General features: G+C 41.4%; 1 protein-coding gene across 2 annotated transcripts in view; it reads right to left on the minus strand.

Annotated features, from left to right (window-relative positions):
- The window catches only part of MYO3B (myosin IIIB), a 334,653-nt gene that overhangs the window by 24,847 nt on the left and 288,200 nt on the right, over positions 1-21,606 (minus strand). For both annotated transcript variants that reach the window (XM_077272741.1, XM_077272742.1), the window contains 3 exons: positions 13,597-13,703; positions 11,504-11,550; positions 8,083-8,247 (listed from right to left, as the gene is read on the minus strand). In XM_077272741.1, the coding sequence (XP_077128856.1) occupies positions 8,118-8,247; positions 11,504-11,550; positions 13,597-13,703 (284 nt within the window). In that variant the 3' untranslated portion in view covers positions 8,083-8,117. The remainder of the gene's footprint in view (positions 1-8,082; positions 8,248-11,503; positions 11,551-13,596; positions 13,704-21,606) is intronic.

Genomic DNA, 21,606 nt, shown 5'->3' on the forward strand with positions numbered 1-21,606 from the left:
GGGTGCCAACCTCCGCTGGTAGGTAGGTTTAAGACACTTTAGGGCCACCTACAGGGACTGTGTCAGGCATATCTGCTATTTTCTCCCTATTTTTCTAGCTTACCCAACCCAGTTGGCTGATGTTGATTGCATACATTTGAGTTTTATCTATTGGGATTTTAGACAATTTAATAATAAAATATCGTTTTAAGGATAGTACGTTTTTTCTGGTTTTTCGCCTCCATACTCAAGTAAGAAGATAAGAGAGGTGCTGGAGAGGGTAGAGCGTTGGGGTCCATTACCACTTCTAATTATTGGCGATCTCAATAATATATGTGATGACTTTTGGGATAAAAATAAAACCCCCCAGAATAGGACGGTGGGACATGTCACTACGTTTGGGACCTATGTCCGGGAAGTAGGTATGATCGATTTATGGAGAGTTAGACATACTGGGGAAAGGGGGTATTCATGTTACTCGCCAGCTCATGGTACTTTGTCTAGGATTGATTTGGCGCTGGGCAACTGTCTGATGGACATGATGGTGGGGGATGTGAGATATTTGCCTAGGGCTTTCTCAGACCATAGTCCAGTTGAGGTGGAGTTTCAACCGGTGGGGACACGAGCCGGGAGCAGGAGGGAGTGGAAAATTCACCCTTATTGGCTACATAATATAGATTTGGAAAAGATAAAGCAGGAGTTGGTGGAATTTTTTGAGATAAATGAGGGTAGTGCGGACGCTCTTACTGTGTGGGAAGCCATGAAAGCATACTTGAGAGGGCTGCTGTTTAGGGATATTAGCAGGTGTAAGCGGAAATCGAGAGAGGCAGAGAAATTGGCGCTTGATGGGTTGAGGATAGCCGAAGACGAGATGATAATAACAGGATCTTTCGAAGCTGGGAGGAGGTTAAAGGCAGCGCAGAGTCAGCTGGAGGAAGTTTTGCTGGGTAAGGCTGAAAGGAAAAGGGAATTCATGAATCTGGCTTATTACCAAGAGGGTGAATCTGTGGGTCATTTGCTGTCACTGGTGGCTTCTGCCCAGAGAAGTACTTCCTTCGTCCATTCTCTGGTGTCAAGGAGCGGTATTACTGTCTCTGGGACTTCAGAGATTTTGGAGAGTTTCGCGGATTTTTATGCGGACCTATATTCCTCTCGGGTTGATGGGTCAATGGAGGAGACAGTGGCGTTCCTTGAGGAATTGGAGCTCCCAAGGTTGAGTGATATAGATAGAGAGGACTTGGAGGCTCCCATTACGGAGGAGGAGTTGGGTCGCGCATTGCAATCTATGACTAATGGAAAGGCGCCTGGTGTAGATGGATTTCCTGCCGAAATTTATAAAAACTTGGGGGAAGTATTGATCCCTAGATTGAAGGCGGTCCTGGAGGAGGCTAGGGATAGGGGAAGTTTACCGGCATCTATGCGAGAGGCCATAATAGTGGTGATTCCTAAGGAGGGGAAGGACTTGACACTGCCGGATTCATACCGGCCAATTTCCTTGCTCACCATAGATGTTAAACTCCTGGCTAAGGTATTGGCGATGAGGTTGACAAGTGTCATTTCCGGCTTGGTGCATTCAGACCAGTCTGGCTTTATGCCCGATAGGTCCACTGCGATTAATCTACAAAGGCTATTTATGAATTTGCAGCTCAGATCCGATAACTGTGGCCAGAGAGTTATTGCATCTTTAGACGCCCACAAGGCGTTTGATAGCGTGGAGTATCTTTGGCAGGTGTTGCGGAATATGGGGTTTGGACCGCAGTTCATATCTTGGATTCGGCTGATGTACTCGATGCCGATGGCCAGGGTCAGGGTGAACGGGGAGTTATCACGGACCATACAACTAACTAGAGGGACTAGGCAGGGGTGTCCACTCTCTCCTCTTTTGTTTGCTCTGGCTGTGGAGCCACTGGTTGCTAAACTTCGACGGTCTGATGAGATGACTGGGTTTAAATATGGGAGGATTGAAGAAAGGGTGGCATTGTATGCAGATGACATTCTTTTGTTTTTGGCTGACCCGGGTGCGTCCTTGGAGGGAGCCATTGGGATTATTGAACGCTTCGGATCAGTGTCGGGACTTAAGATAAACTGGAGTAAGTCTATCTTGTTTAAAGTGGATGATGTTGGGGGGGAGCCACTGGAAGATGGGCGACTGAAGGTGACGAGCCAATTCAAGTACCTTGGCATATGGGTATGTATGCCTGTTACTGATTATATACATAGGAATATGACTCCAATCTTGGGTGTTCTGAAGGCAAAAGTGGATGCCTGGCTTAAGCTGCATTTATCTGTGGTAGGTAGGGTGAATCTTATTAAAATGATTCTGATGCCGAAAATACTGTATATTTTGCATAATGCACCAGTGTGGATACCGCGCGGGAAATTTAGACAGATCAACTCTCTGTTTAGGAATTTAATATGGGGGAGACAATATCCGCGGATTAGACTGGAGACACTTCAGCGACCCAAGGACGATGGGGGACTAGCATTGCCTAACCCTGAAATATACTTTCTTGCAGCACAGAGTCAGCATCTAAAGGGATGGGCGCTTGAGGGGTCTCTTGGAGCAGTACAGCGGTTGATGGAAGTGATGACAAAAAGAAAGCCAGTAGTACAATGTTTGGAGGATGGATCCTTGGGAGCTCTGGGGAAATTATACCCGACTGTGTTGTTGATACGTAGGTTGTGGGGTAGATTGAGACATATACGCGGGATCACGGACTTGACGAGATTCTCTCCGCTATGGCATAACAATAACTTACAGGAGTTTGAGGCACTGGGGATACTGACAGAATGGCAGGTCAAAGGGATTCAGTACGTGTATCAGATACTTGAGCGAGGTGAGTTAAAATCATTTTCCCAATTGCAGGCGGAGTTTGGTCTGGGGACTGCGGGGGAGTATCAGTATTTGCGGATGTTGCATGCTTTTAGAGCTCAGAATAGGAGCGGAGATATTAGAATTCAAAGAGATATAGTACTGGAGTATGTGTGTAATGAAGGGTCTACTGGGGGGGGTTATATCTACTTTGTATAAAGATCTGCTACATACTTTCCTGTTGGGATTTCCGATAATGGCGAGAGCTAAATGGGAGAGGGATCTGGGTCCAATGGATAAAGAGACTTGGGAGTCGGTGCTAGAATGGGTCCCTAGACTGTCAGTGAGCGAACCATATAGACTGTCACAGCTCTATGTAATACACAGGGTCTATAAGTCTCCGATAATACTATATAAGGCAGGTTTGCGTGATAATTCCGAATGCCCAAGGTGTAAATCTACGGATGCGGATATATTTCATATGATGTGGACGTGTCCGAGACTGGCTGCATTTTGGTTAGTAGTTTTGAGTCGTATGGAAGGTGCATATGGATGTGTGGTGCCAAGAGATCCAATTGTGTGCCTGTTGGGATGCGTGGATGAGATTGGAGTAGATAGTAACCTAAAGATAGCTATTGCCAGACTGTTATACATGGCTAGGAAGGTAATAGCTCGAAATTGGATCAGGGAAGAACCGCCGTCAAGAGGAGAATTCCTACAATATGTGAAACAAGGCCTGACACTCGAAAAGGGGTTTTACAAAAAGAAAGGGAAAATCGAAGTGTTCAATAAACTGTGGTCTCCGTGGATCGCCATGGGATAGGGATAGGGGTATTATACAAATTGAATGAACTACAATCCCTAATTAATGGCATTGTAAAGTGTGGCTTACATTAGGGGCTGGGGGATTAGTTATCCTTTTGTTTTACTGATGGAGGTGTTAAGCAAGATGGGCTGTCTTGTTGGGTTGGGGTGGGGGGTGTTGGGATCAAAGGGAGTTGTTTGAAGGGGGGGGAGAAAATTTTGTATTGAAAATACGAATGTAACGTCAATCATCTTGTTATTCTTAATAAAAACCTATTTGAAACTAAGAATTTACCAACGCATATATCTGTTGGCAATAAGTAAAAGTTCCCACAAACCTTCCTGGCTACAAATGGACATTCCTTCACTGGCAAAATCAACTTTCATGGTTTACGTAAATGTGATTGGAACGACGGGCCAATTTCTGGCTGGTGCATTGATCCCCCACCTAAAATCACCATCATGGACTAGACTGATGTCTATCAAATATATTTTAGGAAATAATGTCCAACAAATTACAAGGTTTTTGTTTCACAAAGTTTTTTTTTTCTTGCTTTGATTATGGCTTTTCTTGCAAAAACAAATCTTATTATTGTGGGCCATCATTATACAAAGAATTTGGAAATTCTTCCTACTTTTTTTTTTGTTCCAGGACATGACCCCTTCATTGCCTACATAAAGCAGTGTCATTATTTTCTTCTCCATCCCTTGCATAAATACATTCTTCTTAGGCATTATAATTATAGGGGGTGCACCTATCACCTGGACCACACTGGAACTTCACATATTATGTGAAAGTCAACTCTCAGAAATCTACACACTAAGATCAACTCTACTTTGATTTGCTTTATCGACAATTAGATTTTTTTTTCTCAAAGTGTTTTAATATTTTTCCCCAGTCATTTAAATTATTATAAGGAGCAATACCAGCGAGAACAGATGAGGTGATATTTATGAAATGTTAAGCATAAGACCAGACCTACACAGAGAAACAACTGAGCACAGTGTAAGTAGTTCCATGCAATCTGCAAAGAATGCTGACAACATTTTGTTTAGTCAAATTGATGAAAATCTATTGGGCATTGACCAACCTTATAAAAACGCACCATTGCGGTCATATCAGACTTATTAGATGATGATACAAAGAGCATCTATTACTATAAGTTGTCAATATTAGATGGTTTGAGAAGAAAATACGGCAACATTCAAGATATCAAAATATTAGGCCAACACTCAAGATTATATCAGCTGTTGCCCAGGGGACTTTTAAATCATTCAACTTGGGAAAATTCCCTCATCACTTTTTTTGCAAAGTGTTAATAGCAAGTTACATTTTATTTTTGAAAAAAAAATACCAGAAGGTACATGTAATCCATCCCGTAACCTAGCACTGTCCTGTAACCACTACATGCTCCTTGTCATTGCATAAGAATGTGTGACCTGATCACATCTAGAAGAAAATGTAGTTATATATGTTAGGTCATTACAAATTGTTAACATGATGCTGGAAGGCTACAAATTTGGGTCTTAGGCGCAGGAGGAACAACAGTCTTGTTCAGCAGCAAATTCCAAATCATTACAGAAGGGAGAGGACACAATCAGTTGACAGTTGTCTTACATCATCATCTGAAGTTCGTCACTCCAAATCTTTGGTGCCTGAAGACCCCACATAAGAAGACACCATTATTATATGACGCGTGATTGGTCATCTTCCATTAAGGTCAAAGACCTTCAAGATTTACCAGAAAAAACATTGTACGGAGCATCACACACACTTCACAGGTTTGTCGTCTTCTTCTCATAGTATAACTAGTTGTCATCGTCCTAATTTAGGCAACATGGAGTAAAATATAACCTGAATAATTAGACCAGGTTACCGTCTACCGTTGGTACTCTGTGCATTACGGAACCTTTCTATTATTGCCAGCGGTCAATTTTTCAGCAGTTTGTTGGATCGGACATGACGGTAAGTCTTCTTTCCTTACATAAACTCTTGGCCGCTCATGGCCCGGTGGCCCGTTCACCAATTGTCCTTCTTTGGAGCACTTTTGGAATTAACTAACAAAACCTCACAAGATCTGCCATTTTGGAAATTCTCTGACCCAGTGGCCTAGCCATCCCAATTTGGCCCTTGTTGATGACACTCTTTCTCACGCTTGCCCAGTTTTCCTCTTTCCAAGACTGTTCTCTTGCCTAATATATCCCATGCCTTGACAGGTGCCCTTGTCACAAGATAATCAATGTTACTTGTTCCAATAGTTTAAGGCTTAAGATTGGTTTGCAAAAAAAATCCCCTACAGCCTAAGCAAAATAGAGTGGTACGTTTCCATATATTATACTGGTTTGTTTATAGGACGATCTTCAGTCCAGCTGTTTTCCCAGAACATATCCCATAACGCATAGCTATCTTTTGCGTCATGGGAAATCCATTTCTGCAGCACCTGCAGTGTGACTAGCTGTTGGTTCTTTCCCTGGAGTGCTATACGACGGTCTGACAGGTGGTGTATCATGTCAGGTTGCATTCTGTTCTGCATATCGTTAGACGTATCCCATATGTTGCTTGACTTGAACTTCTTAATCCCGCACATTTGGAACAATGGGAATCGATAGCTACTTGTGCAATGAAACGATTTATTTTTAAACCCGGAGAACAATCCTACGAGAAACACAAACCTTTATGTTCTTTTGAAGTCCTAAAAGGCCGCGCAGAATAATGCTGCCTCAGTAGTTTTGATGTCAAGCCTAAATGTGTCTTCAATAAAAATTGTTCAGCGCTATCATGGAGGAGTAAATGGAGATGTTTTGTTTATCCCACACTAAAGCTGTCTGGATGTGATTACTTTTTAATAAAACTAAGGCCAGGGCTTCATCACAGCAAAGCTGAAAACAAAGACTTAAACTGGTACAACATACAGCTGTGTCACAAAAGGGGCCGGAAACGAGAGGCTGAAATCTCAAGATTTTTTTTCCCCCCGTTGTTGAAGTGTTTATTGGAAGATCATGAATGGGACATAGGAAATTCGGATGAAAGAGCACAAAGAAAGAATAATAAAAAAAAACATTTGACATAGAAGATACTTTGATCTCTTGATCCAGCCACTGCTGCAGGGCAGATTTTTAAGGATTGCTAGGAATACTGAAAAGACCTCAAGACTTCAATTATTTGAGTACAGCATGATAATATGATGTAAGAACAGATCTACGAGTCCAGCCCAAAAGTCCTATCTGCAGCTTCAGATCTCCGGACTGAAGATGGAGAGGATCAGTTTTTGCTGCGTTTTGGAATGAATGGTGCCTTCTTTTATTTATTACACATCAGTATTAGGCCACGTTCACACATTCAGTATTTGCTCAGTGTTAGTGCTTGGATAAGGTGTTATCTGGGCATGCTCAGGTGCTAACCGAGTGACTTCGACGTGCTCGAATAATATGTTCGAGTCCCCGCGGCTGCATATCTTGCGGATGTTCGACAGCTGCAACACATTGGGCATATTGGGAATTAATGACCTAGCGACAGGCCTTCTTTATTTAGCCCTTTCATATGGGTGTTTGTGTGGTCATCTGCAGACACGTCATAGTAGAGCATATTTTTGGCAACGTTTTTGTTTTTTACAAATCACAAACTGTTTTAAAAATAAAAAAAATAGAAATTGTGCAATTTTCACACTGGCCACTGAGGCTTTTTTAGACATTAACATTCTGTAATTTCAGGAAACAACACATGTAGATAGCCACAATGGTCAACCCCTGACCTTACCTTTTGTACTGAAGCATATAATGAGCGTGTGTGGAGGTCCTTGTAAAGGGAGGTGGAGGAGGTGAGCTGTGACATCTCCAGCTGTGTTTAGAGCTGTTACCAGTCATTGTTATTTTGTCTCTGATGATACAGAGCGTGCTGAAAAGTCCAAAGACTTTCCCAAAAAACCCAGTGGCCAGTATGAAAATGGCAAATTACTATTTTTTTCTTTTTTTTTTTAATAAAGTTTGTGATACTAAAAAAAAACATTGACAGCATTTAGAAAAAAAAAAAACTTAACACAAAAATCTGATTAAACAATAGATCATTTTCTGATCCTAGTTTTAAACAATGGAAAAAAGTTCAGTAGAGGAAGGTATAAAAAGTGATCCTTATCCAGAGCAAAATCAATGATTGAGTAAATGTATGAACGATTACCATATATCATGCTGGGTTGTAAAGCAACTGGTGCTGAATGGTGGAGTTCTAGAATTTGTGGGGCTTTGTGGCGAATTGCGATAATTTTATTCCTTTGCATTAATTTGCTTCTTAGAGAAATATATCAGCCAATTAGCCAAACCTTAGATAAAGTTTATATTCACTTTTTCCATTCATGTCGAAAACCGAAAGGTCTTTGTAAAGCCTATGGCTGTAGATGTTGGAGGAGGATGGGGAGGTTGGTTATATTTGCCCAAATTTAACCATTTTAAGAAATCCTGTTATCCCCGTAATAAAGAGATAATATTCTTACCTTTTTCAAGTTAGTCCGGATTAACATACAGAACTTTAGCTGGAGGCAAAAAAGGCTCCATGCTCATCCAAAGGGGCGCTGACTGAGAGGTCTTCCTCAGGAATGGAGTCGACCGCTGATAATAGTTTGTAATATTCATCCTCTCCATCTAAAAGTTTGATTTGGCTAAATGAGACAATGGAGATAAGACAAGTAATAGTATAATCCATAATGGATTATTGGGCTGAAACATTGAGAATTCTAAAGAACAGGAAACTGTGCGATTCCTTAAAACCAACACACTTCTAATATTAGAATTTTTTTCTTCGTTAGATATTACGGGATCATATAAGGTTAGAAAGAAAGTTTGGGTTTTTTTCAAATACAAAGTCACTCTGATCCCAAGGAAGTCTGGTATTTAAAAAGACTAAGGAACTCATTCATTAAGACAGGAGTTGTATGCTACAGTATTAATGAAGGAGATTGGTTTGGTAAGATGCAACAAAATATTTTTTTTGCGTGCATTTTCTAAGTGTCTGGGAATGCTATTTTAGTCAAGGACTGTAGTAATATTTCTGGCATAAGTTACGCCACCGATGAGGTTGGTGTACTGGTGCCACGATGCCCTGTCCCACAAATTCCCATTTTGGTGCAGCTGGCCGGGACTTGGCGTAAAAATGTCAAAAGTTGCAAATGTTTGTGAATCCGCCCCAATGAGAGAGATGCAATACCACGCTCAGCCTGAGGATAGGAGTGGTGCTGTTTCAGAAAAATAAGCAGATGCTTTTATACCAATCGCCCCAATCCCACCAAGTCGTATGGGGTACAATATCAGTCTTATGTATTACATGCATGTATTACAAAGACGATTAACCATATATACACCATAAGTAGAGCAGACCCAGATGTCATATAGAATATATCTAGTGCTTGCTGAAACCTATGCTCAGAGTGCTCCTTTGCTTCTTTCCTCCCTCTCACATACTTTAAATGAAGCGGTGGGTGCATGCTCTACCTGCTCAACTCCTCATGGCCACCGTCTTGTGTCTGGGGCAAATGTTAGACACAGGACCCCTGTTCTTGCGATCAGTAGGGGTCCTAGCAGTCAGATCCCCCAATCTAGTAGTTATCTCCTATCTGTAAGTAGGTAACTGGAAAGCCGATTAAATCCTCCCAACATAAATACATTTCATCAGGATTTTCCACCAGTAACACCCACTTTATAGGGAGCAGGTCTCCTTCAGTTTTGCGCGGTGCTGGACAGCTCCTTTTTGGTTTTGACTTTTATCTGTGTCCCTTTATCTTTACAAGAGTTTTCCAAGATATGAAAATGTTTTCCTAAGGGTACCGTCACACATTGAAATTTCCATCGCTACGACGTTACGATTCGTGACGTTCTAGCGATATCGTTACGATATCGCTGTGTCTGACACGCTACTGCGATCAGACACCCTGCTGAGAATCGTACGTCGTAGCAGATCGTTTGGAACTTTCTTTCGTCGCTTGATCACCCGCTGACATCGCTGGATCGTTGTGTGTGACAGCGATCCAGCGATGTCTTCGCTTGTAACCAGGGTAAACATCGGGTAACTAAGCGCAGGGCCGCGCTTAGTAACCCGATGTTTACCCTGGTTACAAGCGTAAACGTAAAAAAACAAACCGTACATACTCACCCGTCGGTGTCCTTCAGGTCCCTTGCCGTCTGCTTCCTGCTCTGAGTGCCGGCCGGAAAGTGAGAGCAGATCACAGCGGTGCTGCGCTCTGCTCTCACTGTACGGCTGCGCTCAGAGCAGGAAGCAGACGGCAAGGGACCTGAAGGACACCGACGGGTGAGTATGTACGGTTTGTTTTTTTACGTTTACGCTGGTAACCAGGGTAAACATCGGGTTACTAAGCGCGGCCCTGCGCTTAGTTACCCGATGTTTACCCTGGTTACCCGGGGACTTCGGCATCGCTCCAGCGCCGTGATTGCAACGTGTGACCGCAGTCTACGACGCTGGAGCGATGCTTATACGACGCTGCGACGTCACGAATCGTGCCGTCGCAGCGATGAAAATTTCAATGTGTGACGGTACCCTAACAGCAGGGAATAATCTAAGATTAACCCCCTTCGCCCCCCAAAAATGCCTCAATTGTTTAAAATCCCGCTTCTTCAGCACCGCTGGCCCGGCCCCTGTGGTCCGTGCCGCTGGTGGTCGTCGTTCACTTTTCTGCAGCTGATCACATGCAGTGTACCCATGTAGCAAATGCAGCCGAGCATTGGTCTCAGCAGTGACGCCCATATGTAGAATATGAGACCTCTGAATCCAGTGATTAGTATAGTGGTGATATGGCTGTACAGAACATGACCACCTGCAGCAGGGCAAATAAAAAAACAATGGGGACCATAGAAGTGCCAGCGCTGGAAGAGAGGGTTTAATGGATGAATAAGGGATCATTCACACTCCTGATTTTCACAGGTTTTACTATGTAATCTGACAGCAGCACGATGAAGGGGCAGAGACCCTGATTCCAGAAATGTCACTTTGTATCACAACTGCTGCACCCAGTAAACTATCAGTTTTCTCTGCTGCAGATCTAGCCGAGCTCTGAATGCTGAGCTCTGTATATCCCTGCCCACACCTCTAACTGTCAGCTTTCTTTGTACAGTGCATACGGGCAGACAGCTGCTGTTCAGTGGTGGAGGTATGATTGGACCAGGAGGCACGAGACACCTTGTCCTCTACTGATAATCACCTGCTGCTAAAACACTGATTATATTGAAACAGAAAAAACATAGCCCAGTAAGTGGCACATCACTGGAATCAGAAAACCTGATGACAGATTCCTTTTTCAACTAACAGCAATGTTTTTTAAGGGGAAGATACAGTGGCACTCTTGTTCCGACATTGCAACTCATCCCAATTTAAGTAAAAGAAGCTGAACCTCAGTATACCTAAATACTGGCAGTGGACTGGAGTTTGGGGAAAAAAAAGAACCTTTTTCTAATCCTTGGCATGATCCTTTAATGTAAAAAGTCACTTTCAACTAGAAGTCTTTGGATTGTCTTCTCGGATTCTGTCCTTTTCGACTGGAAATGTTATGCCGTAACACTTGCCTGAGTTCAGAACCCCAAATCCTTGAGTACCAGCAAAGGTTGTCCTACCCTTGAGACACCATGGAGGACACAAGATCGCCCCAACCCTGCTCAGTTAGTCTAGAGGCATTGTGTTGCTACAGATTCTGCATCCCACTTATCCTTACTGAGTCACTACTTGCTCCTTTTTCCCACTTCTTTCTTACACATATGGCGCACGTCCTTCGCTCACTTTTATAGGTGGCATGTGTTAGTTATAGACACACATCCAGGGGCCAATATCGTACAATTTCAACGTTTTAAAAAATTTCCTATTTTACAAACGGACGTCTGTTTACAGTTCTTAAAATGAGCATAGATATTTACCCAAGTTTTCTCGGCTTCCGCTTGCTCCCTTGATATTCTAGAGTTCCCTGCGGGAAGGACCAAGAACACGCTTTCAGAAGCTAAGCAGGGAGTCGTTAATTTTTAATTCAAAGTGATTTTGTGTTGAATGCAAGCAGATGCTGATAATATCACAAGTCAAAGCATAATTTTTTTGATCAAAGGGTTCAAGTGAGCCTGATGAAGCATGCATGTTGGTTTTCTTTGATAAACCACATCAATTATTCACCGTGAAAGGAGACATCCTGATATGAAAGCAACAGATAAAGGGCATGGGCACATGTTCAGCCGGCGCAGTGCTAAGAGAGGGGATAGAGAGATGGGCTGCTACAATAGGGGAAGGAGGGAAAGGTTGAAGACGGATTAAAAAGAGCGATCCTCAACACCATCAAGTCGGCAAGTGAGCTCCATATTTATTCTACTAAATGAAAAGTCTTCATGATCATCCCAGGATACCCGATGATTGGGAACATTAGGGCTTTTTACAGCAACATTGCAATAAAATTGTTAAACCAAAATACTAATCAACTGCTATTCTATCAGGGAATTTAAAATTCTAGAATATGATAAACTACATTTTGTAATTGGACTTAATTTTTTTTGAGAGGTGGTACAATGGTACATTTCCTCTATAGCCACGTTTTTTTAAATTAATTTTCTATCTAATCACTACCTTCTTCTTATTGAAATTATCTCACATTTTACTTCTATGTAATTGTTTCTTTATACTGTGCACAAATTCTTTGGGAAAACATGAAATTAATTTCCAAATACCCAATTCTTGTTGTGCAGAGAAGGAAACTGCTGCCAAAATAAAGAAAAAGAATGGGAAACTTGCAATTATATGTACAATTTAGAGTCCTTGTAAAAAAAAAATCCATGCATTTCCCTGATTCTACCACTCATACCCTTTTTACGTTGCGTCACTCCATTGCAGAGATATTCACATTTGTTGTTTTTGAAGAGCACTAGGTGAAATCTCTGCTTGTAGATGAACTGGGTGTTTCTTCCGAGTCTTCTCTGCGTGCTTGTCCTTTCACTCCTCCCTCCCAGATACTTCCAATCAAAACTCAACAGCTGATCTAGCAGTCTAACAGTCTCAGATACTGCAGAGCTGTGATTGGCAGTGTCTGGGAGAAAGGGGTGAAAGCGCACCCGCACCCCAGAGAAGACTCTGAAGAAACGCCAGATTGCACTACAAGCAGAGATTTCACATACTGCGCTCAATAAAAGAAACAAATGTGAATATCTCTGCAATGCAGTGACACATTGCAATATGGAAAAGAGAGTTAGAATCAGGGGATGTCAGGGAATTGTACAGGATATATAACTCAATTTTTTTAAGCTAGTGACCCAGGTCCTTTTTAAAAGAGGGGGGATCCTGTGCTAGGCAGACGCAGGGTACAGACTCCAGTAATATCTACAGTAACCTGCGAACACTGAACCCAGAACAACTAAACTTCTGCATTGAGCATCATGGAGTCAACTAATATGCAACTGAGCATGACATGTTGAAAAATTGCCACAATCTTCCATAATTGTGGGAAAACTCTGTATTTTTTTACGCAATTATAGAAAATCATGGCAAAAATGGTGTATCCTACAGCAATTTTGTAGTACTACTGCTCAGCGTTTCCATTTTTATTCTGCCTACAGCTTCTAGCCTGGTTTAGAAATCATCGTCCGCTGTCGGACTAGCGGCTGAAGAAGAATCTTGCTTGCCTCCTTCTGTGTAGCCAGGTGCCTGAGTGCCTCCTTACTTGCTCTTGGCTCTTTCAGCTTCCAAGGGTAGTAGTCCAAGTGTTCTTCAGATGTAATAAGAGCCAAATATGTATCTGTGTATGTCGCATATGCAAAATAATGTAAATATGTATTGTGCTTATATTTTGTGTGTACCTGTTGGAAGTAGAAAATGAGTGTACATGCATGTATATATGTAGGCATGTAACACAGCACGTATGCATGCCTTTACACAGCATACGTAACAAGTGTGGAAGCTGGAATATTACTTTTTATTTTCCCTGCATAATCCAAATTAATGTGGTCAGATATCAGTATTACCCCCTTACACTCACATTTATCTGGTTGTAGTATAGGCTATCCTCAGGACTGTTCAACGTTTTGGGCTGTTGACAGCGTCTTTTCGTTGTCCGCAACTTTTTCTCATAGTAATTTTCTGAGCCTGTAATGAGATTCATCAAACAGTGATAACTGGGAACTATATTTAATGATTTGCACTCTCCAATCGTTTGTTTCCATTTATAAAAAAGATGGAAAAATGATGAGAAATTGGCTAAATAAGATAATTATATAATCAATTAGTTGTAGATACATTATTTGTCAAGAGGTCAAATTATAGGAGCAGCCAGAGCCAGTCCTAAGATTGCACAGGACTTATCGTCCGCTCTTATCACCACTGGCTTGGATAACGTTGACATGCGAAGTTTGCACTCACAATTCCACTCTTGGAGGCCAAAGTTTTGGAAATGCAGCATCATAGAATGTGGCTTAATTCTCTTGTTAATTCATTTAGTAGTGGTTACTTTAGTAAATTGTCTGTAAATTTAGATTTATTTATTACATTTATTACATTTAGATACTCTTTATTGCTTTTGCACCTTTTTTCTAAAGTGAAAATGGTTCTTAGACCATGTCCCCAAATAGTGGCCTTTATTCATCAAGACGGGTGTTTGTTTTTTTCACCAATCTTCATGACGGGGTGTTTTTACGTCAATCGTTCATGTTGTAGTAGTAATAATACTTAAAGTTGAGCAAATGTTTGGCAACTTTTCATGCCAGTTTTTCTCAGCTCCTCTAAAAATGAACGAAGCTGGGTGGGACGGGGGTGTGATTCCACAGCTCATTTAATTCACTAAGATTATTATACTGTGGACTTGCACATGTCTGGCTCATCCTTGGGTGCAATTTCAAGACACCTGTTTTTCTCAGCTCTGTAAAAAATGAACGAAGCTGGGAGGGATGGGGTGTGACGCCACAGCTCGTTTAATTCATGATGAGCTGTGGCGTTTCTTACTCCAGAAAGCTTACTCCAGTCCCTAGATTTCTGGCTGAGCGCACGGTGGCATATGCCACTCGCCAGATGTTCCTGATTCATTAAGAGACCTGTGTCTCCATGCACCCAGCCATAAACCCAGGGACTGTAATAAGATTTATGGCTTAAGGAACGCCACAGCGTCAGGAATTAGACGAGCTATGGCATCACACTACATCACCAGCTTGGTCCATTTTTGGCAGAGCTGGGAAAAACTGGTGAGTTGGCCTACAAAGATGGACGAGTATTAATATGGTGAGGAATAAAGTTTGGGTACAGGTAAGGAGAGGAGGACAGAAGAGAGATTGTGCAGACTGATAAATAAGCTGTGCATGAAGGACAATCTCTAAGATCTGTCTCCTCCGTCTACAGCAGCTCACATTTCCTGTAAATAAAGTCATTTCCTAATTTTCTATTCAGCACACTGGCTATAAAATGGAGATACATTTATTGAAACAGTAGCCTTCCTTTGTTTTGTCTTTTTTTGTTTTGGTCGGCATTATGGTCATGGTTTTGGTTGTTCCGATGTTTTAGCCTGGTTCATTTTTGCAACTTTTTGAAATGTTGAAAAAGTTTTGCACAATTACATTACAGTATACCCTTGTGGAGAACAAAACCGGACTCACTTTATGCATAGTTGAGGATTAATGTGCAACTTTTTAAAGCTTAGAAGATTCTTGGGACCTGTTACTCACAAATGGTGCAAAAAAAAGCAAGAGACAAAATATAAGTAACTTGGAATTTGAGCCAAATTATCCCAAATATTGTCACAATTTTGATAAATTTGGTGCCAAATTTGTCAGCGTAAAAAGACAAGACAAAATGTGACTTACAAAAACGCTCAATTGATGAAACAGGGGCCATTACGATGGTATTATTTGGGCACTATAAGATACACCATAAAGGAGGCGGCATCACCAGAAGATTCTGCACAAAGCACCATCAAACCTAAGGGCACATTCAACCATCTGTTTTTAACAGGACTTGTGTGGCAAAGTGTGATCTACAAAAACAGGTCAGAATAGGACATTTGGTGAGCCTAAGCCTATGTTCAAATGAACGTAGAATGGGGCTTTTCACAAGTTTGATTTTTTTTTTTTTTTGCAGACTGAGTGGTCCTCATAAAATTACGGAGATATGTCCGATATTGATCTGAGCAATGCAAGTCTAAAGGGATGTGAAACAATCGGACAGTACTAGGATGCCATTTGTGTGCTGTCTGTTTTTCACAGATTGCTAGATAAGAGAAGGTAAGGAAACTTTTTTTCTCATTTGAGAAAGACTGATGAAACTGTGACCAAACTTGGATGACACTGACAGAAATCTGGTGAAACTCTGAACAAAATCACTCATGAAACTAGGACCGTTTCTCTCGTACTTGAAAAAAATGAGCCCGAACTATAGAGAAATTCTGCTAGTGAGATAGTAATGTCTCCTGCCAGCCCCTACCCTTCGGGCTTATTCACATGTCCGATTTTCACATACAAGTGCTTTTCGAGGTTTTCTTGGATAGCACTCATATCTATGATATTCTATTTTTTTTTCCGTGGACCGAGCAGTCTGAAAAAAATATCTGAGACATGTCCGATTTTGATCCGAAAGTCAAATAAAAATTGGCAAAATGCAAGTCAATGGGTCAGTGAAAAAAATCAGACAGCACTCGGATGACATCAAAGTGTGGTCTGAATTTTGTGGCCTATCGGAATGGAGAAGGTGAAGAAACTTTTTTTTTTTCCATGTACGAGAAAAAAGAGTGACGCTCGAACCAAACTCTGAAAGTCTGATCGGAATAATCGGTTCATTTTTCTCCTATGTGGACTTATAAGACATTCTAGGACTTTTCAGAAATAAGTTCCTACCAATAGTTTACCTTATAATGGATTTTCTAACCATCCACATAAAGAATATCACTCATAGCTGGAAGATTAGACACTTAAGCGTTACTAAAGCATTTCGCTTTCTGATAACAAGGTACAAACAGTAATTTTAAGATGAAAGAGACTATGGAAAAAGCATCTATAATATCATTAGCATCCAATTACTGAGATAAGAGATTCCATTCAGTACCGATCTGATAATGTGACTCAGGAGTTATAGATGTGACCTGCGAGAGGTAAACAAGTTACGGTACACATTTTAGCCCACTTGTGTTTTGTGCCAAAATGTATAACCTTTCTCCTTTCTATGCGCCTCTCTCCATTTACGAAAAAGTAGGTAAGGTTTATTGAGTGGGGAGTGGTCTGAAAAATTATTACAATTTACTCCAGAAATTTGTGTAAACTAAGGAGTATAGGGTGGAATTGCTTTTATTTTAAACATATAAATTATTGATTATTCTTTATTTTTTTATGTATCCAATATGGTTTCATTAAAAGTATAACTCTTGTTGCACAAATTAAGCCCTCCATTGGCTACATTGAAGGAAAAATAAAATACAAAAATGTTATGTATGTCCCAACGTTTCCGGTCCTTTTGGAATTATTCTTCTAGTTAAGCACTCAACACAAGTAAGGCAACGTTCAGATGTCCGTTTGTCACATACATGTTCTATCTGTGTTTTTTTCCCCAGGTAGAACACATATGCATTATAGTCTATGGGGCTGTTTACATGACTGAGCGTTCGCAAAAAAAAAAAAAAAAATGGAGACATGTCTGTTTTTGAACTGGGTCATGAATCAAATTTGCTCAGTCAAATCAATGGGTCTGTGAACAGAAAGGACAGTACCCGGATGCCATCCATGTGTCAACTGAGTGCTGCTTTCTCACTTTTAATGGGTAGGAGAATCTTTGGAATTTATTTTTTTGCATATAAGAACAAAATATAGTAAAAATAGACAAAAGGACCAAAAATGGATGAAAATCAGATCTTATGCACTGATGAAAATAGACTTAAAGGGAGACTCTCAGCAGGTTTTTTTTATATCCAATCTGAGAGCAGAATTATGTAGGGGCTGACAGCCTGAGGGATGCGGCACTTGCTCATCAGTTTCAATACAATTAGTGTTTTATCAGCAGGAGCAAATCACTGCAGGACTAGCTGTCACGTGCCAGGCAGTCCATCTGTGCAACCCTGCCTCCACCACTGATTGTCAGCCAGCTATCAATGTACAATGTACAAAGAAAGCTGCCAATCAGCGGTGTGGTTGAGGTTATACAGAGCTCAGAATTTATAGCAGAGAAAAATGGATCTTTTATCAAAACTGCACCAAGCAGTCCAATAAGTGATACATGACTGGAATCAGACTTTCTGCCCTTACAATATGCAGCTCTCCGATTCCATAGCAAAAACCTGCTGACAGATTATCTTTTAAGGTTGAAGTTTAAAAAAAATAGTGGAGGTTCATAATAGCAATAATATAGGCGAACAGTTAGGATTTCTAAGTGGTTTTTGTCAAGCAAGTGTTGGGACTTTCGGCGATTACCCGGTCCATAGAAGTAGGGGCGCCCTGGTCTATCCCTGTCCCCCGGATTGCTCCTGAAGGTGGGGATGCCGGGTTCACATGCCTTGTTATGCTCCTATAACTAGTCTGATCTGTTCCCTCACACCCAAAGTAGTGAGAAGCTGAAGTGTATAGGAACACACTAACCAGACAAACAAGAGAAGATGAACAGGAATAAAAGAAAATACCAGCCATACAAAATATATTCACCAAACAACAGAGAGGCACACAGGGGAGTTAAAGTAAGCAAAAACCAAATAGGATATAATGAGGATGTGCACATGGACAAAACTCCAAGCAACACTCTCCTGAACAAGCTCCAAACACCAACTCCAACCACGAACAACACCTCCAACTTCAGAACCAGGCAGTAAGAACTAACACTGGCAATCTCTAAATGCCAGAGGCAATAACATATGGCAGAGGGGAGTGTCCAACACTGAGCAGCTGAGACAATATGGGTAGGAAGCTCCAGGAGCTTCCGCTGAACAGATTAACCCTTGCACTGCTAGCAAGGAAAACACTGAACTCTTTAATATGACGGTGAAGTACTTCTAACCAGTGCAGGAGTGCGTTAAACCATACACCGCAGTCTTCTGGCCCCTTTCTGTCACGGTATTCCCTTGATAGTTTTTCATTGCAGCCATTGACATCCCTTTTTCTCCAAATATTTGCAGGGCTCTCAAGGCTATTAGTGATCGCCTCCACCTTTTATACTTTCCCTGAATGCCTTCTATGCTTTTTTAATAAATTAGATGATGGCCCAGGTTAATTACAATTTGATATCGTATTAATATTCTTATTTATCCATAGCATGCAATTTGGATTATGTTCTCATTACTTTTGATCTTCATTCCCTAAATTACATTAAGCAGCAGAGCAGTCCTACTCAGAGCCTTATATTACGTATGATTACTGCTGGAGGCTAAAACCTATCGGAAGCAGCACTAAATTCCATCATAACATTAAAACAAGTTCATTAGCAATATTTTAATACAGCCAAACAGCCAAAGGCTATTCGAGCTCATCTTCTGACCACATTTTCATCAAGCCTGTAAAGATCAGCTTTTGATAAAGATCACTTTGGATAGCATCATTACTTGGCCTGATAGTGAGATCTGGGCCAACAAATTAGATGTGTGGCAAGCAAAAATCATCTTCACCATTGATTATCCCAGATGTGAATGCTTCTAATTTGCAGGTAATGTTAAATATGGGTGAATTGAGCATGGGGGCCCATGTAATGGATGTCAGCCACACAAGGCATTCTTGCAGCACCCCTTTTTTGCAAACTTGGCTACAAAAAGCTAGGTCGTAAAAACCGGCTATCATCAGAAACGTAACTATTGTTTAAATCCAATTTTTGTATTACATGTATTTTTGGAATTTTTGTTTCATATCGTGATCTTTATTAAAAAAACAAAATGCGTAATCTTGCAAGTTTCACACCGCACACAGGGGCTTTTTTTTTATAGACTCCTACTTCATGTCCTTTCAGGAAGAGCTTTCAGCAGGCTCATTATCATCAGAGACAGGATTACAATGACAGCTAATATCTGTGTGGCCTAGGGACACTGTGAGTGACAACTCAGCCGCCCTATGGAATCTGGAGTGTGCTGGACTGTCGGTTTTGTGAGTGACAGCTCAGTCAGTCAATCTGATCCTGGGACGTGCTGAGTTGTCAGCATTTTGGCTGACAGCCCTGCTGCTCAGTCTGGCCTAGTCTGTGAGCATTTCCCCACGTTCCTCCTGTCCTCCAATGATTTGCTAGGTATATAGCTGGCTAGCTGTGAGCAGCAGATTGTCAGCTTTGCTCTAGTTAGGTGTGTGTGCTTGCTGTGTGTGTCTTATGTTGTTTATGACCTTGGATCTGTTGTCACAATTTGTGTGGATTATCCCTTCAGTATTTGACACTTCAGGTATCTGACCCCGCACTTGGCCTCTGACTATCTGTTTGTTGTACTCCCTGGTTTTGACTTAACCTCCTGGCATTTTACCCCGGACTGTTTACTGATCAAGCCTTTGACTTTTGAGCACTCCGGGTATCTGACCTCAGACCTCCTGACTACCTGTCTCACGGTTTACCCGTGAGTAGTGACTCAGGGTCTCTATATATTTGCACAGCTGATAACACAGGATCTACCAATCACAATAAGTGATGTCACAGCTCCCCTCCCTTCATAATGACCTTTGTACACGCTAATTAGATGCTTCAATATAAAAGATGGGTTCACAGTCTGTTCATTGCTGCTAATGTACATGTGTTCTTTCCTGAAACAACAAGAAATGAAAGTCATAAAAAGTCCCACTGAAGATAAATATGTGTGCACTACTAATGGTGGTGCTCAGGTAGGTTCCCACACCTCGTGATAATAAATAGAAGAACCTGGCACTCAACTTAATGCTTAGTGAGAAGTTTAGAGAGAGAGAGACGAGCGGTGGATACCGCGTATGGGCCAGAAGCACACTACATGCACGTAACTTTAAGCGCATTTCTATACAGCCTTTTACCAGGTAACCGCCCTGCACACAGACGCAGTTTGTTTTCTTCTTGGCCCCCTTTCTACCAAAAGTCTACCAGTACGTAACCGATGAAGGTCCCGAACTTGGGGACCAAAATGTTTGTTGGTACAACAAATAAACTTCTCACTAAGCATTAAGTTGAGTGCCAGGTTCTTCTATTTATAAAAAGTCCCACTGGCCTGTGTGAAAACTGCAAGATTTATCAACTATTTTTTCCCACAATCTGTATTAAAAATCAAAAATAGAAAAGACAATTGTTCGGTAGCGTCCTTTTGATACAGTTCACTCTGCTTTCAATCCCCTATAAGTGGGTCTTCAGCTCCCCCCTAGGCAAAGTTCCATACCATTTTTGAATAGCCTGGGTTCCAATCTGTCAATTGTCGCTTCACATTTCCATAGTACTTAGGGCACATTATCTGATGTCCAACCACTACGCACACAACACCCTTTAACATGCAAATCTGCAAGCTATTAGACCTTAGGTCTTTTACTACTGGTTGCTAGGCCCTATCTGACTCACTACTAGGAAGATGTCTCCTGTATCCCCACATAGCCTCTCCCATTCTGGGCTAGTCCCAACTGTTAACTGTGGTAACTTGAAGAAAAAAGAACATGCATCACTCACCAATCCAAAGAATGTGAAAGTCCTTTATTCTGTATTCAGGGCATGGACATAGTTGCTGTGTGCAGGTTAGAGAGGAGTGCGGGGAGAGATAGACAGGACGTCCATTCTTTTTTTTTTTTTTTTTTTTTTTTCTTCAAGTTACCATTGATAACCTTTTTTATGCTGAGTACTAAACACCTTTCATCGTACCACTACAGCTCTATGGATAAAGTCTACTTTCAACTATTAAAACCGCACAGATTGTAGGAGTGCCTGCTCTTCCTGTTCCTACTGGGCTGTACTGACAACTCTATTTTTTTGTCCTCTGGGACTTGTAGTTCCGTCTAGGCTGAGAAATCGAGAGTTAACTTCTGTCAGTGTTTCCTCCCTAATGTGTAGCCTGGGCTCCTAAAATCCTGCTGTCGATTGCCAGTTATATCTTGACTAGCTTCAGTGAACCTCTGAG

This window comes from Ranitomeya variabilis, chromosome 7 (genome assembly GCF_051348905.1).
Source record: "Ranitomeya variabilis isolate aRanVar5 chromosome 7, aRanVar5.hap1, whole genome shotgun sequence".
Taxonomy (NCBI): domain Eukaryota; kingdom Metazoa; phylum Chordata; class Amphibia; order Anura; family Dendrobatidae; genus Ranitomeya; species Ranitomeya variabilis.